The 14,915-nt window shown below is 39.3% G+C and overlaps 2 protein-coding genes across 4 annotated transcripts in view; both read right to left on the minus strand.

Moving 5' to 3' along the window:
- Positions 1 to 14,915, minus strand: part of LOC131061447 (protein SUBSTANDARD STARCH GRAIN 4, chloroplastic) — a 277,450-nt gene that overhangs the window by 43,300 nt on the left and 219,235 nt on the right. The gene's annotated exons all lie outside the window — the stretch shown is intronic.
- On the minus strand, positions 8,224 to 11,814 carry LOC131857468 (uncharacterized). 2 transcript variants are annotated; one of them, XM_059210105.1, is made up of 7 exons: positions 11,681 to 11,814; positions 10,675 to 11,360; positions 10,323 to 10,555; positions 10,070 to 10,222; positions 9,577 to 9,977; positions 9,055 to 9,463; positions 8,224 to 8,955 (listed from the first exon to the last, which is right to left on the minus strand). In XM_059210105.1, the coding sequence occupies exons 2-7, from the start codon at positions 11,310 to 11,312 to the stop codon at positions 8,357 to 8,359; spliced, it is 2,433 nt and encodes an 810-aa protein (XP_059066088.1). In that variant the 5' UTR covers positions 11,313 to 11,360; positions 11,681 to 11,814; the 3' UTR covers positions 8,224 to 8,356. The 2 variants fall into 2 exon arrangements, with proteins under 2 accessions (XP_059066088.1, XP_059066087.1); XM_059210104.1 differs by lacking the exon at positions 11,681 to 11,814 and having other exon boundaries at positions 10,675 to 11,562.

Below are 14,915 nucleotides of genomic sequence, written 5' to 3' on the forward strand. Positions count from 1 at the left end.
CGTCTTCATCCTCTCATAAGTGAAGGGAACACCCATGTCAACTAATCTGTTCATATGCATATCTACCCATGTGCGGGAGAAATTCAAGACTTCTCTCATCAATATATTCAAATAAGTCTCCTCTGACTCTGACCATTTTGGCAATAGGATTGTCTTCTTCATTTCATTCTCATAATGTGGGTGTGTATGATCTCTATCATCTAATACCTGATCAGGGATGAGGAAAAGTCCACACTTCCTCATGAAATCCACTGACATTCTGGACCACATTCTTCTCTTTACTGCTTGTTTGTCCATTAAGTTAGCCCAATAATCCTCTATGTCAACCTTGTGAGTGAACTTCTCTCCTTTGATCCTTCCGACCTTCTTGTCTGGATCGAATCTCTCTCTTTTCTTGTAGGTAGCAAATCTATAAAATGCAATCTCCTCACCTGCAGTGCTGGCAGCTATGGCGGATTGGCAGACCTCTGACGTCTTCCCAACTGAAATAGGGAATGTCATTCCTGTCCTGTGCTTCTCTCTCTAGATAACATCGAACTCTAGAAGTTGTCTTACCACTTCCAACAATATCATTCTGTCGGTAAGATACCTAGGAAGTCTGTAGGGTTCAGATTGAAACCCATGAATCCTGAGGTATGTGAAAGTGGGAAACTGTACATACCACGATCCATATTTTTCTATTAACTCTGTTGCCTCCTTGGACAATCTTCTGTGGATTCCGCCCTGCAGCATCCGTGTGATGTACATAGTGAATGCATCATTCACTCTCTTGTAGTCTTCAATTCTGTGCATACTCAACTGGGGGTAGCATTCATAACTCTTAAACTGTCCTTGCCCATTCCCGACTTCACCTTTGCATATTAATCCTTTGTATGAAACAAACAGTGCAAGCAGGTACACTAGGTAAGAAGTCATGGCGAATGACTTGGACCACTCTACATTCCTCAACTGAAAATCCAGATTGTCACTTATGATCCTAGACCAATTCACTAGTGTTCCTTTAAGACAATCCTGGATGAAGTAGAACATCCATCCATGAAATATTGCTCCCTGCAGCATTCCCATCACTCTGTTGAGTAGGAATATCAAATCACTATATTCCTCCCTAAAATCTACGCACATAAGTGTCTTGGGAGCCTTGGAATGATGATTCCTAGGTTCAATCATCCATTCTTTATTAATTAAACTCTTGCATACACCCATCTTCTTCGTGTATCTGTCTGCATAATCTTCCTTGGTCACATCCTTCATGTCTGTACTGCGTGGAATTCCGAATACCTCAACAATGGCATCCTCAGCAAGGTAGGCGATGACAACACCCTTCGGACTCTTGATCATTCTTGTGAGCGGATCGTAACATCGTGCACACTCCAAGATCAACTCACTGCACTATATGGATTGTGGAAACCCAGCAGCATGGAAAATGCCACTCTTCATAATATTCGCATATGCTGGAGAAGGAACCTAATCTCTAGATCCGAACATCTGACGCTGCATCCAGTCGAAGTCTAGGAAATGCATGTTGGTATCAGTGATCTCCCTCCATCTGGATGAAATCTTGAACTCTGGATAAAATCCAGTCTTCAACAGCTCTTTCCTTTCCTTGTATCCTGACTTCGACATCGCACCTGTACGAAACTGGAAGTTAGTCCTAGGATAAAAATAAATACTTGTAATAAAATTCCTGACTTTCTAGAGATTTAGCTAGTTTAGAGCATGGAGTCAGGAAAATAATCCATACACTTGGTAAATTTTAGCAATTACGTTCAATGTGTGACAACACTAAGGCATGGAAGCCTTCCATAAAAATTCATTTATACCTCCTTACACTTAGAAAATATGCAAGCAAAGAATGCAAAGGAGTATACCAGATTGATGATGACTTAGGAAAGGTGTGAAAGGTTGTGTTTTCACACAATGAATGTCTGAAGACACCTTCCGCAGTCAACAATGGAGGTCAAAATTCTGAAGACAACTTAAAACTTCAAACTTTCAAAATATGTTGTAATCTTCAAAATGTGCATAAAATCAATAAAAATCAGTTTTATTGATGAAAACAATCATTTTCCGGAATGTAAGTATGGCTAGTAAAAATTAGTTTTCTGAGGACAAGTCTGAAAATCGAACACTTCAGACTTACCAGCACCTTGCAAAGTGGTTTAAATCCTTGGAAATGATGAAAAATGGCTTAGAAAACAGCCCAAGCAAATTCGCCAAAATTGGTTAGGTGGCTGGAAATGAAAATTTCTGAGGACAACCACCTAACAATGGAGTTTCAAACCTGCAACAGCATTAAAATGGTCTAAAAAGTGCACAGAAAACTCCACAAAATGTCTCCAAATGCTAAATATTTAAGTTAGAATTGGCTGGGCAATAAAAACTTAAGTCTGAAAATTAATGGCAGCCATTAATGGAGGTCAAAATCTGAAGCAAACCTCAGATCTGAAGCGAATCATCAGGCTGGAAATGATGACAGCCAACAAACATGCATGAAAAATCCACCAAAATGTGGCCTCCAAGCAAAATCGAAATTTTCCCAAGTCTAGCGCTAAAATGGAAATTTGAAAATTGATGCCAATGGATAGCTCGGATCTGCAATAATGGAGGATGGCAATAATCTAGAAAAATCGCCCAAGTTGGGATTGAAAACCCCAAACACAAAAATTTGCCTGCCTTAGCAAAAAAAATCGAAATTTTCAAAATTCTGAAAATTGTTGTCAATGGCAGCAATCTGCAGAAATGAAGGTCTGAACAGCAAGCAACAATGGTGGAGGAAAAATCGCCCAAGGTCTCCAAACACAAATTCGCCAACTTTCACCAAAAAATGCTAAATTTGGAAAAAATCGCCAAACTTAGCAAAATCAAAAATCTGAAACTGCTCTTTAATGGCATCCAAGAGGAATAAATCAGCAAGCTGGAAAAAATGGAGGAAAATAAATCCTCAATCCCACACTTCACAAAAATGCCTTGCTAAAAAATTCGCCCAACTTGAAAAAAAATTGCTCTCATGGAGACACCTGGCAGAAATAATAATAAAATAATGCTGAAGTTCCTCTCATATACTTGCTTTCACCTCCAACTTTCACCACACAAGCAATGTGGGATAAAAAACACTTGTATAAATACTTGCTTGGTGAAACCCTAACTTGCTTCTAGAAGATTCAAACATTTAATAATTATTGCAAGTTATTAAATTTGCTTTTAAATTTCAAATAATCATTTAATAATTATTTAAAAGCAATCAAAATGGGGCTTTTATTTAAAGTATTCCAATTTAAATCCAAAATAAAGCCTCCAGGGGAAAATCGCTATAGGTTGGGATTAAAAAATCCCTTCCAAAATCACTTAAGTGTCAAAATTTGCCCCATAGGGGAAATTCGACCCATGCTTGGATAAAAATCCATGCTCAAAATCATCAAAATGCACATAAATCACCCTCCAAGGGAAAATCGATGAGTTTGGACAAAAATCCAGACAAAAATGCACTAATTTTGCAAAAATCACCCCCCAGGGGAAATTCGATGGGTGTCTGGACAAAAATCCACGCTCAAAAATCACTTAACTTGAAAAAAATACCTCCCTGATGGAAATTCGACCTCAGTCTGGACAAAAAACCGGACTCAAAAACTCTTCATAATGTTCCCAGTGGAAAATCGATCCGTGTCTGGACAAAAATCCAGACAAAAATCCTACCTCAGTTGTCACAAAAATCTTGGTGGAAAAACGACCCAGGCATGGAATTATCCTTGCACTCCAGTCCGCACTCCCAGGGGAAATTCGATGGGTGTTTGGATAAATCCTGACACTTAGCCAAATTTTAGCATCTCCAGGGGAAAATCACTCCAGGTGTGGATAAACAGTGGGGGAAATTAGTGGCCAGTATGGATTCCAGGGGAAACCCATGTGTAGTATGGATTTTGAGTGGGGGAATGGGTTGGGTAGTCTGGAATGTGAGGGGAAAATCACCTCTAGCATGGATTTTGACCCTTTAACCCTTGGAATATGGATTTCCCTTAGGATTTTAACATTTTAACCACTCAAAATCACTCAGCGACTTTTAACTGGACTTAGACTAATTTTCCAAAAATATGAGCGAAACGCTAGGAAAATGTTGGAATAAAGTGCGAAACCAATTTAAATATTACCTTAGGAGCAAGAAACAACTCCAAAAGGTCTGTGAATATCTTAGCACTTTAAAATCATTAATGCGCGTGTTTAAAAACACATTAACGTTCAAATGCTCAAACACTTAGCAAAACTTAGGATCATTAAAAATATCATCTTTTGCAACTTGATCCTAACACTTCAAAAACCCTAGACGGGCACTAGGCATGATCAAAACTCTGAGACTTGGGCACGGAAAACGCGACATTGCCCACTAAGCAGCCAAAACCCTAACCTAACAACGCAGGAAGCTAGCAAAGAGGGGGTCCCCGTTAGCAATGGGGCGATGTGTGAAAAGGTCACAACAGGTAGCAAGATCTCGACCCTTGATTTTAATGCAATCTTGGCCATTCGTTCTATTTTAGAGCACTTTATAAGCTCAACTCATTTCATTTGCCAAAGATTGATTAGAAGAATTTGAAGTATTGTTGCTTGATACTGCCAGAAATAATAGTCATTGAAGTGTTGGTGAATATTATGTTTTGGAGCCTTTGCTTGTTTCTTCATTCCTTTAGGAGAGAACTGAAAAAACAAAAAACAAAAAAAAGATACGAGTAAAATTTTCTTAAGTAATTAGATGAATGGAAGATTTATGTGCATGGTTGATAGTGAAACTACTATTGTTCACACTACTACAGTACTACTCTTTCATTGATTGTAAAATATCTTGCATAGTCAATTGAACCCATTTCAGCCAACTTAACTTCAATTACTACTTCATTAATATGCATCATCTTGATGGTGTCTATGTTTGTGGTAGTGATTTGAATATCATTAGCTACTCTTAGAGGATTCCACTTAACTTTGTGGAGTTGCTCATTGCATGTCAAAACAAAGTTTTGTTGAGCTCTACTTGAAATCGTCCATCACTGTTGCATTACAAGTGTTAGTATAGCATTTCTAAACCCTTCATCCTTTTTCATTTTTTTTATCAAAGCAATCATTGGTAGTAGGAAAAGAATAGAGATTTCAAATTAGACTTTACACCTGATTCTAGGAAGAGGAAGAAAGATCTCTCTCGCATCCAATGTTTTAGGTGTAACAAGTTTGGTCACTTTGCAAAGAATTGTTTGACAAGACCTAATCATCAAGGAGCAAACATCAATGAAGTCTCATCTCAGAAGGAGGTTGAAGATAACTCCACTGGTTTCCTTTTCATATCAGCATTATCAAGCAATGTTCCTACAGACAGTGATACGTGGTTAATTGATAGTGGAGCCTCTCGACATATCACCGGTCATCGGGAGCACCTTTCTGATCTAGTGGAGAAAGAGTCACATCTCCAAGTCATTAATGGGGATGATGCACGCTATGTTGTAAGAGGAGTTGGTGCTACATCTCTAAAACTTGAATCTGGAGTTTCTCTACACCTAAGTGATGTATTGTTCGTACCAAGGATCAAGAGGAACCTTGTATCTATTTCAGCCCTGGAGGATAAGGGCTATCAAATTGTATTTTCTTAAGGAAGAGATCTTGCTTTGCCTAAGAACTCCAGCATCAAGACTGCTCGTGTGATCGGAAATTGACATGAGAGTTTATACAAACTCTCCACTCTCCCAGTTCAAGCTCTTGTTCATGACTCTTCCAGTTCTAGCGAGCTCTGGCAAAGAAGACTTGGACATCTTCACTTCAGGGCTCTTCCATCTTTGGAGAAGATGGTAAAAGGTATTCCTAAACTTATTCATGTAAATGATGGTACTTGTAAAGGTTGTGCTATGGGTAAAAATATTAAAAGTCCTTTTCATAGCAATGAAAGTAGGTCTAAAGAAATACTAGATCTTGTACATTCAGATTTATGTTGTCCAATGTCAATTCCATCCCTAAGTGGATGTTTGTATTATGTAACCTTTATAGATGACTACTCTAGGAAGACTTGGATTTATTTCTTAAGGTCTAAAGAGTCTAATGAAGTCCTAGGTAGGTTTAAAGAGTTTAAAGCTCTTGTAGAAAATATCTCTGGAAAGAAAATTTAAATTTTAAGGTCTCATAATGGAGGTGAATACACCTCGCGTAGCTTTTGTGATTTATATATTGAGGCAAGGATCAAGAGGGAGTTATGTGTTCCTTACAACCCTCAACAAAATGGGGTTGCTGAAAGGAAGAACAGATCTATTGTTGAAGCTGCAAAAGCTATGATTCATGATCAAGACTTTCAGATTTTTCTATGGGCAGAAGCCTCTAGAACAGCAGTGTATGCTCAAAATAGATGTCCTCATCGGATATTACAAAATATGACTCCTGAAGAAGCCTTCTTAGGTATCAAGCCTAATATCAGCCACCTAAGAATATTTGGTTGTCCTGTGTATGTTCATAATCCCAAGGACAACAGAACCAAGTTGGAGCCTTCTGGCAAGAGTGGAATATTTGTGGGCTACAGTGAAACCTCCAAAGCCTACCATATTTACATTCTTGGTCAGAAGCAAATAGAAGTTAGCAGGGATGTTACATTTGAGGAAGATGTTGCATTCAGGAAATCAAAGGGCTCATGCATGGAGATAGATGGTGAGACTCCTCAAGACATGGATGTTTATCTTGCTCCTAAGATTCAGAGGGAGACTATAGAACCTGATATGAGTAATGACCCAATTGAACCTTTGGATCCCACTGATGGGCCTAGAGATATTGTTGTGGCTTGAAAGATCCCTCTTTGGGCGTGAAACACTATGCAGGAAGCAGAACAGTTTGCTGCTCCTAGAGGCACATTCAAGGAAAGCAAAAGACCACAGAGATTTTCTGGTTATGTTGCATTAATGTGTAATCTTCTTGAGTCTGAACCTTCTAGTGTAGAGGAAGCCGCAAAAACAACAAGTTTGGAAAGATGCAATGGATGAGGAGTATCAATCCATTCTCAAGAACAATGTGTGGGATATTGTGCCTAGACCAAAAGGGAAGTTTGTTGTATCTTCCAAGTGGTTGTACAAGATAAAACATGCAGTTGATGGCAGCATTGAAAAGTACAAGGCTAGATTTGTGGCTCGTGGCTTCACTCAACAAGAGGGAATAGATTACGAAGAAACATTTGCTCTTGTTGCTTGCTATACTTCCATTAGAACCATCATTGCCATTGCAACAGTTAAGGGATGGAAGTTGCACCAGATGGATGTGAAGATTGCCTTTCTCAATGGTGTGATTGAAGAAGAAGTCTACATCGAGCAACCTGTGGTGTTCGTGATTCATGGGAAAGAGTCTCATGTGTGTAGTTTGAAGAAAGCCCTATATTGCCTTAAACAGGCTCCTCGGGCTTGGTATGAAAGAATTGACAAATACTTAGTAGGTTTGGGTTTTTGCAAGAATGACGTTGATCCAAACCTTTACTTCAAGGTATTAAATGGTGATATGTTGATCTTGGTACTTTATGTTGATGACCTATTTGTTACCGGAGAAGATTATCTCATTGATCGATGTAAGGAGTTGACTTCCGAATTCGAGATGAAGAACTTAGGACTCATGCAATTCTTTCTAGGGTTGGAAGTTTAGCAAAGGCCCAATGGGATTATCCTAAGTCAAGGAAAATACACCATCGATATCTTGAAGAGATTTGGAATGACAGATTGTACATCTATGTCCACACCAATGGAAACTAACTTGATTAAATTAAGGGAAGTTTCAGCTAGTTCAGAACTTGTGCACCCTACTATATACAAGCAATTGACTGGGTCCCTGATGTATCTAGTTAACACTAGACCAGATATTTGTTATGTTGTGAGTGCACTTAGCCAGTTCATGAGTGAACCTAGACAGATACATCTAGTTGCAGTCAAGCATATCTTGAGATCAAAGAAACGAAACTCGGACTTGGCTCGGACTCGGCAAGGCCAAATCGGACTCGGACTCGGGACTCGGCGTCAGACTCGGCTCCAGACTCGGCTGGACTCGGGAAAGTGAAAAACTCAAAAAATTTAGAGATTTTTTAAGATTTAAAACTTGTTTCATGCACCCTTTATTGAATAAGACACAATAACATCATCAAACTTGGCTCATTTCATTACATAATACATACACAAGTATACATCTATGATCTATCACATAAGCATAAACGCAAATTGTAGCTGAAGGAAATAACAAACATAGATATATAAATATTGTCAAATGTATACAATATTACAAAACTCATGGAATAAAAAATCCATGTCATCATATGATCATCATCAAATGTTCCATACAAATAACAAAGGTAAATACATCTACAAGCCTATGGCGCAGAGGAGTCTGCACCCTCCGGCCCCGACGTCGGCTCCGATGAAGGCCCCGCCCCCCTACGAAGGCGTCTAAGGTAGGTCATAGATGATTGGGCAGCCATAGCCGCTCCTCGTGACACCACGCCATGCTCACCAACATCAGGAACATCTGTGTCACTGTCACCATCTCTGTCACTATCACCATCTGCCTCTGAATCTCCTCTCTCTGCTCGTGCTCTCTGCTCCTCCTCTGCCATGGCTACAGCCTCAGCCTCTATATCTACCTGGTCGATCCAATCAGTGTCATCATCACTAAAGACAGCCACAGGATCTGTCTCAATGGCCCACTCTGCCTCAGGATCAACCTCATCTAGAATGATAGGAGAGATGTCAGCTAATGCATTCTTTCTCATTCTCAGGCGGAGGTTATAGTGAACAAAGATAAGATCATTCATCTTCTCCACGGATAATCTATTGCGCCTCTTGGAGTGTATGTGCTCAAACATACTCCAATTGCGCTCACAACCAGATGCACTGCATGGTTGGCTCAAGATGCAAATGGCCAACTTCTGAAGATTTGGTGTCGTTGGGCCAAAAAAGTTCCACCAATTATCTGAGTTTGAAATGAGAAAAATAAATAAAATCAGTCTCTCATAAACTCATTTAACAATATACAATAAAACTAAAATTAAGCCTTACAATTTATTTTTACCTGGCATCATAGTTGTCCTACTTTCTTTGGCGATAGGACGAGAAAAGGTCTCCCCTTGTGCATTTGAGAACAACTGTAGCTCTCGCATAAGATCTGACTGAGTACAACCAACAGGTGCCATCTTCTCCATGACTGAGTATAGCCCATCAAGGACCTCCGCATCAGCCCTGAAAGTAGGGCTAAAATGGAATGCCGGATTCAAATAATAGGCTGCTACATGGATGGGCCTATGAAGCTGATGATGCCATCTCTTATCAATGATCTGCCAAATGGGACCATACTTGCTCTCATCTCCTGCATAGATAGATTTGATGCCCTCTTTCGCCCTATCCATGCCCTCATATATGTAGCCCATTGCGGGCTTTTCTCCATCCGCAACTCGCAACAAAACCACCAAGGGCTTAACAAACTGTAAAATTGAAAATATTGTGTAATTTAAAACATGAGCAAATAAGAGAATATGATGAATAAGTTATAAAACAAAAAGTTAAATAAAAATTGTAGAATTTATAAAAAAATTACCTTCACTATCTCATCACAAGGGCTCCAAAAGCCTCGCTCATCAAAAATGCAGTCTGCCATATCTTTTCCTGCTGGGGTGGCAGCATAGGATGAGGAAGACCACTCCTCACCAACAATCATACGTCTCAAGGCCATCTTACAACGAAGCATGGACTGCAATGTGATGAAGTTTGCGGCAAATCTTGTGATTCCTGGACGAGCTAACTCCTTATGCTCTGTGTATTGTCTCATAAGAGCCAACACCCATGAATGATTATATACAAATTTGCACACATTTCTTGCCTTTTCTACACATGTCTTGACCCATGGAAGTTTTCCAATATCCTCTAACATGAGGTCAATGCAATGGGCGGCACATGGAGTCCAAACTATAGATGGGTGCCTCTCCATCAATAGTCTGCCTGCAACAACATAATTTGTTGCATTGTAATTAATGAGGTTACAAAATAGAAATTAATTTGCAAACAAAATTAGTTTGTAATCAAAAGTTTACCTGCAGCAACATAATTTGGTGCATTGTCAGTCACCACCTGTACCACGTTCTCTTCACCCACCTCATTAATCACCTCCTCTATCTGCTCACATAGGTAGGTGGCATTCTTGCAATGGGCGGAGGCATCAATAGACTTGATGAAAACGGTGCCCCCTGAAATAAAAAAATAAAGCAAGATCAATGATCATTCAATAAATCATTAAATGAAAAATAAAAAATTAATGCCTAAATGAAACTAAAATTAATCAATCACCTGCGGAAGAAACAAGAAAATTAAGGAGAGTTCTATTTCTCCTGTTTGTCCAACCATCAGTCATGATGGTGCAACCTTTAGTGCTCCATATTTGGCGTTGATCACCCAATTCTTTCTTCACATCATTCACCAATTCAGTCAAAATGGGTCCGCTCAAATCAAACTCAAAAGGGGCTTTGAACCCCGCCCCACAAATGGTAAGGGCATCAACCATTTCTTGCCAATAAGGTGACCTGTCACAAATAATTTTAATGAGATAAGTATGTACTATGTATAATGAACTATATACAACAAAAATTAATACGAACAATCAAATTATAAAAATTAAAACAATCAAACATAAAACATTTACCTGGCTGTGAAGAATGGAATACTGCCATAGATCCAAAATCTGCCAACTGCCATTTTAGCAGCATCATGGACCTCCTTGTTCCAACCCATGCTCTCAAGTGACTGTTGGGACCCAAGAGTAGTGCGAGGTGCAAAAAAGGTATCCAACCTAGATTTACGAATCCTAGGTCCAATGCTAACATTCCCACTACCACTGCCAGTGCTAGGAACATGAGAAGGGGCAGAGGCACTGGCACTAGCACTGGCACTTATAGAAGCAGAACCGGAAGCATGAGTAGTAGCAAAATGAGTGGGACGATATGAAGGTAAGGAAGAAGGCCCTCCAACACAACCTAATTGTGTCCCTGTTCCTAAAGGTGCATGTCTCCCAATGACTGTGAGATCCTCTTTTTCTTTCCTTTTCCTTTCAATTTCTTCAACCATTACATAGCAATCACGTACGGCCTCAGTGACTGCTTTTGTGCATGGGTCGGCATCATGCCCACGCACACCAGCAATATGGTATTTCAATCTATATATGCCTCCATGGAATATTGTTTTGCAAAATATACACTTTGTTTGCCCTTTTCTTTGCCCTGGAAAATCCTCATGATATTTCCAAGCAGGGTCCTTTCTAATGGGAGGTCTAGAAGAGGACATTGTATGATTGTTTTGTGAAACTTGAGGCAAATAAGAATGTGAAGGTTGCTGCAATAAAACATTACAAATGCAAAAATAAATTAAGACATTCATTCTATGTTGTGCATTCATAATTTCATTCTCATTGAACATTTTTTTCAAAAAAGCTAAAGTAGGGTAACTAGGGTTTGCAATTTTATTTTTTTTAAATTGTAGGGTTTGTCAAACCCTACTTTAAAAAAAATAAAATTACAAACCCTGGGCATACATAGTAACATAGAAAAGATTTTGGAATAAAATGTAAAACTTTCAAAAAAAAAAGAATAGAAAAATGAATTTTTGCATATAAGAAACAAAAAAATCTCAAAAAAACAATGTTACCAACTTACCTCTTAGAACTCTTGAAGAAAACTGAAGAAATTGAAGAAATCTTCCTTGCTGGTTTTTCTTCAATGCACCCTTGTTATTCTTTTTATCTCACTTTACTCCTCCTATTTTTGCAAATGAATGAAATGAAAGTCACTTTTAGGTATTAAACAAAAATAACACAAAAAAAAAGAGTCAAAAAAACCATTTAAAATTGTTTTTTTTTTAACTTATCCTTCACATCGCCGTCGGCCGAGTCCCAGGCACGGGACTCGGCCAAACTCGCCAAACTCGCCAAACTCGGCGAGTCTGGCGAGTCTGGCGCCTGGACTCGGCCGAGTCCGAGTCCGAGTCCGAGTCCCCAGGACTTGGCGAGGGTGACTCGCACTCGGACTCGCCGAGTCCAGGCGAGTTTAGGCGATTTTCGTTTCTCTGCTTGAGATACTTGTGTGGCACAGTTAGATATGGCTTGAAATACTCTTCCAGTATGGACCTGATTCTTGAAGGATGTTCTAATTTTGATTGGGCAGAGAGTGTTACTGAGCAAAAGAGCACTTCTAGTTGTTGCTTTAGCTTGGGATCTGCTTTTATTTCCTAGTGTAGCAGGAAGCAGTCTTCAGTAGCTCTGAGCACTGCAGAGGCAGAATACATTGCTGCATGTGTAGCAACTCGCGAAGCAGTGTGGCTTCGTAAGGTCCTTGCAGGATTGTTTGGTCAATCATTGGAGCCTACCATCATACATTGTGATAACCAAAGTTGTGTAAAGCTTTCAGTCAATCTAGTATTTCATGATAGAACGAAGCATGTAGAGATTCAGTACCACTACATCAAAGATATATGGTACAAAGGAATGTTGTTCAATTGAGATACATTTGTAATGAGGAACAGACGGCTGACATTTTCACCAAGCCTCTTGCGAAAGTGAAATTTGTGCATTTTTGAGGGAAGCTTGGAATTGTGCAAAACAAAGCTCTTGCTGAGAGGGAGTCTCAACATCAATGATTACTTAATATGTATTATAATGTATTCTTCTCTGTGAGAGAAGCTTGAGGTGCAAGCCCTTGTCGTGCATTCTTCTCTATGAAATAAGTTTGAGGTATCAGCCCTTGTTGAGCATTCTTCTCTGTGAGATAAGTTTGAGGTATTAGCCCTTGTTATGCATTCTTCTCTATAAGAGAAGTTTGAGGTATCAGCCCTTCTTGTGCATTCTTCTTTGCGAGAGAAGTTTGAGGTTCCAGCCCTTGTTCCACCCTCTGCGAGTAGGTATGGTGGATTCACCCTTTGCGAGTAGGTATGGTGAATGTCATGTGAGAGACTTCATGACTTAGCATTTGTTTATACTCACCCTCTGGGAATAGCCATGATGGATATGACTATGCAACTCACATATCGAGAAGGATTCCTCCCTAGCTAAGAGGGAGTGTTGATGTATAGCTTCAATCGGACTTCTCAAGGCCGACTCTGCCTTCAAATGTGTGAAGGGCCGAAACGGCCTTACACATTTAAAATATCTGATTTCTCATTCACGTCATTTATAATAAAAGACTTGTTAATAAATACACGGATCACATTGAAGTCGCAACAATTGGCATAAGACGTGATTATGAAGAGTCAAGTTAATTATAATATAACCGATGTCTAATAAATGAGACGTGTTGGTTGAAGCCGACTTTTGATATAAGTTGTGTTGCTTGATCATGTTGAGATTGGGTATATAGATCGGTGCATTCCATCTCCTTTGGCAATTCAGATTAATCATCAAACAGGTCATATTCTTCATCTACAGCAGGTCGTGATATAACTACAACAGTTTGTGATATACCTACAGCAGTTCGTGATATACCTACAGCAGATTGATATACATCTATAGCAGTTGCATGTTTACAGCAGTTGGATCATAGACAGTGAGTGGACTGCACTTCTAATACACAGCAGATTGTATACATTCCTCTCACTTTGTGAATGTTGAATAGAAGTGTTCAATATTGTAAAGACATATTGTAAATTGGTACAATACAATAAGAAATACCATTGCTGGGTTTTTCACCTTCAAGAGGAAGGTTTTCCTAGGATAAACTTTGTGTAGTTGTATTTCAATTATCTCTATATAATCTGATCATTAAAATTTAACAGTTTTTGCCCTAAAATCACCATTTCGAGTAAAACAAGAGATGGAATAGAGGAACATTAACTTAATCATATGATATAACTAATTTGATGGAATTCAACCGTAGGGAAGCTAGAATAAGGTGACTTGATAGGGTGCCCTAGAGATCCACTACCCTAGGTGCAAGAGAAGATTTGCAATCCCTCTTGGCCTCATGTGGCCCTTGCCATCCATATGAGGTGGTGTACCTAGTGAGGTGTCCTATAACCGCTCCCTTTCATCATGACATCCTTTTCCACTTGCTATGATTGGGTTCCTCAGCATAGTGATCCACCACGATAGAGGGTTTTGGTGCATTTACAATAGGGTCTCACGGAAATCCTTCTCTTCTAAGCCCAAGGGCAGCACTCCTTGTACCCCCTTGGCCTCACGGGACCCCCGGTCTACTACCATGAGGTGGCGAACTTAGAAAGGACCCCAATACTGTTCTGCTCATGGCTGATTATAATATTTAAGCAGAACATATAAAGAATCCTACATTATGGCATATATATATACAGATAGGGATTAGCTCCGATTCATACAGCTACTATGGCATCATGAGTGAACTCAGCTTACTATCTTGACGACTGTGTGTGTGTGTGAGTGTGTCATGAGTGAACTCAGCTGACTATATTGACGACTGTGTGTGTGTCTGTCTGTCTGTCTGTCTGTGTCTGTCTGTCTGTCTGTGTGTGTGTTTGTTGTAATTGTTGTGAGACAGGCACCTCTTAAATGCTGACCGCTGCCCCTTCTTAACAATTCTTGTTTACAGTTGCCTTATGTAATTCCATCTAAACCGTTTCTCTCTAATCTTTATTCCCAAATCTAACTAACTATTTGTTATGGATGAGATCACTGTCATAAGGGAAGAAAAAGGACGATCCATAAAGGAATTGTTATCCGATATATATACAGAAATCCTTAATCCACGTGTCCTGCTGTATTATTGATAGTTTATTTTTCCCACAGCATTGTAAGTTCATTTTTCCTCATATGTGAACTTGCAGCTTTGTTTGAAATTCTTAACCAACAAAAATCATGAGCAGCAGTTATACTACTATAGTGATAGTTTATTTTCCTTGATGTAGATCATCAGTTTATTGTGTATT

This window comes from Cryptomeria japonica, chromosome 8 (genome assembly GCF_030272615.1).
Source record: "Cryptomeria japonica chromosome 8, Sugi_1.0, whole genome shotgun sequence".
Taxonomy (NCBI): Eukaryota; Viridiplantae; Streptophyta; class Pinopsida; order Cupressales; family Cupressaceae; genus Cryptomeria; species Cryptomeria japonica.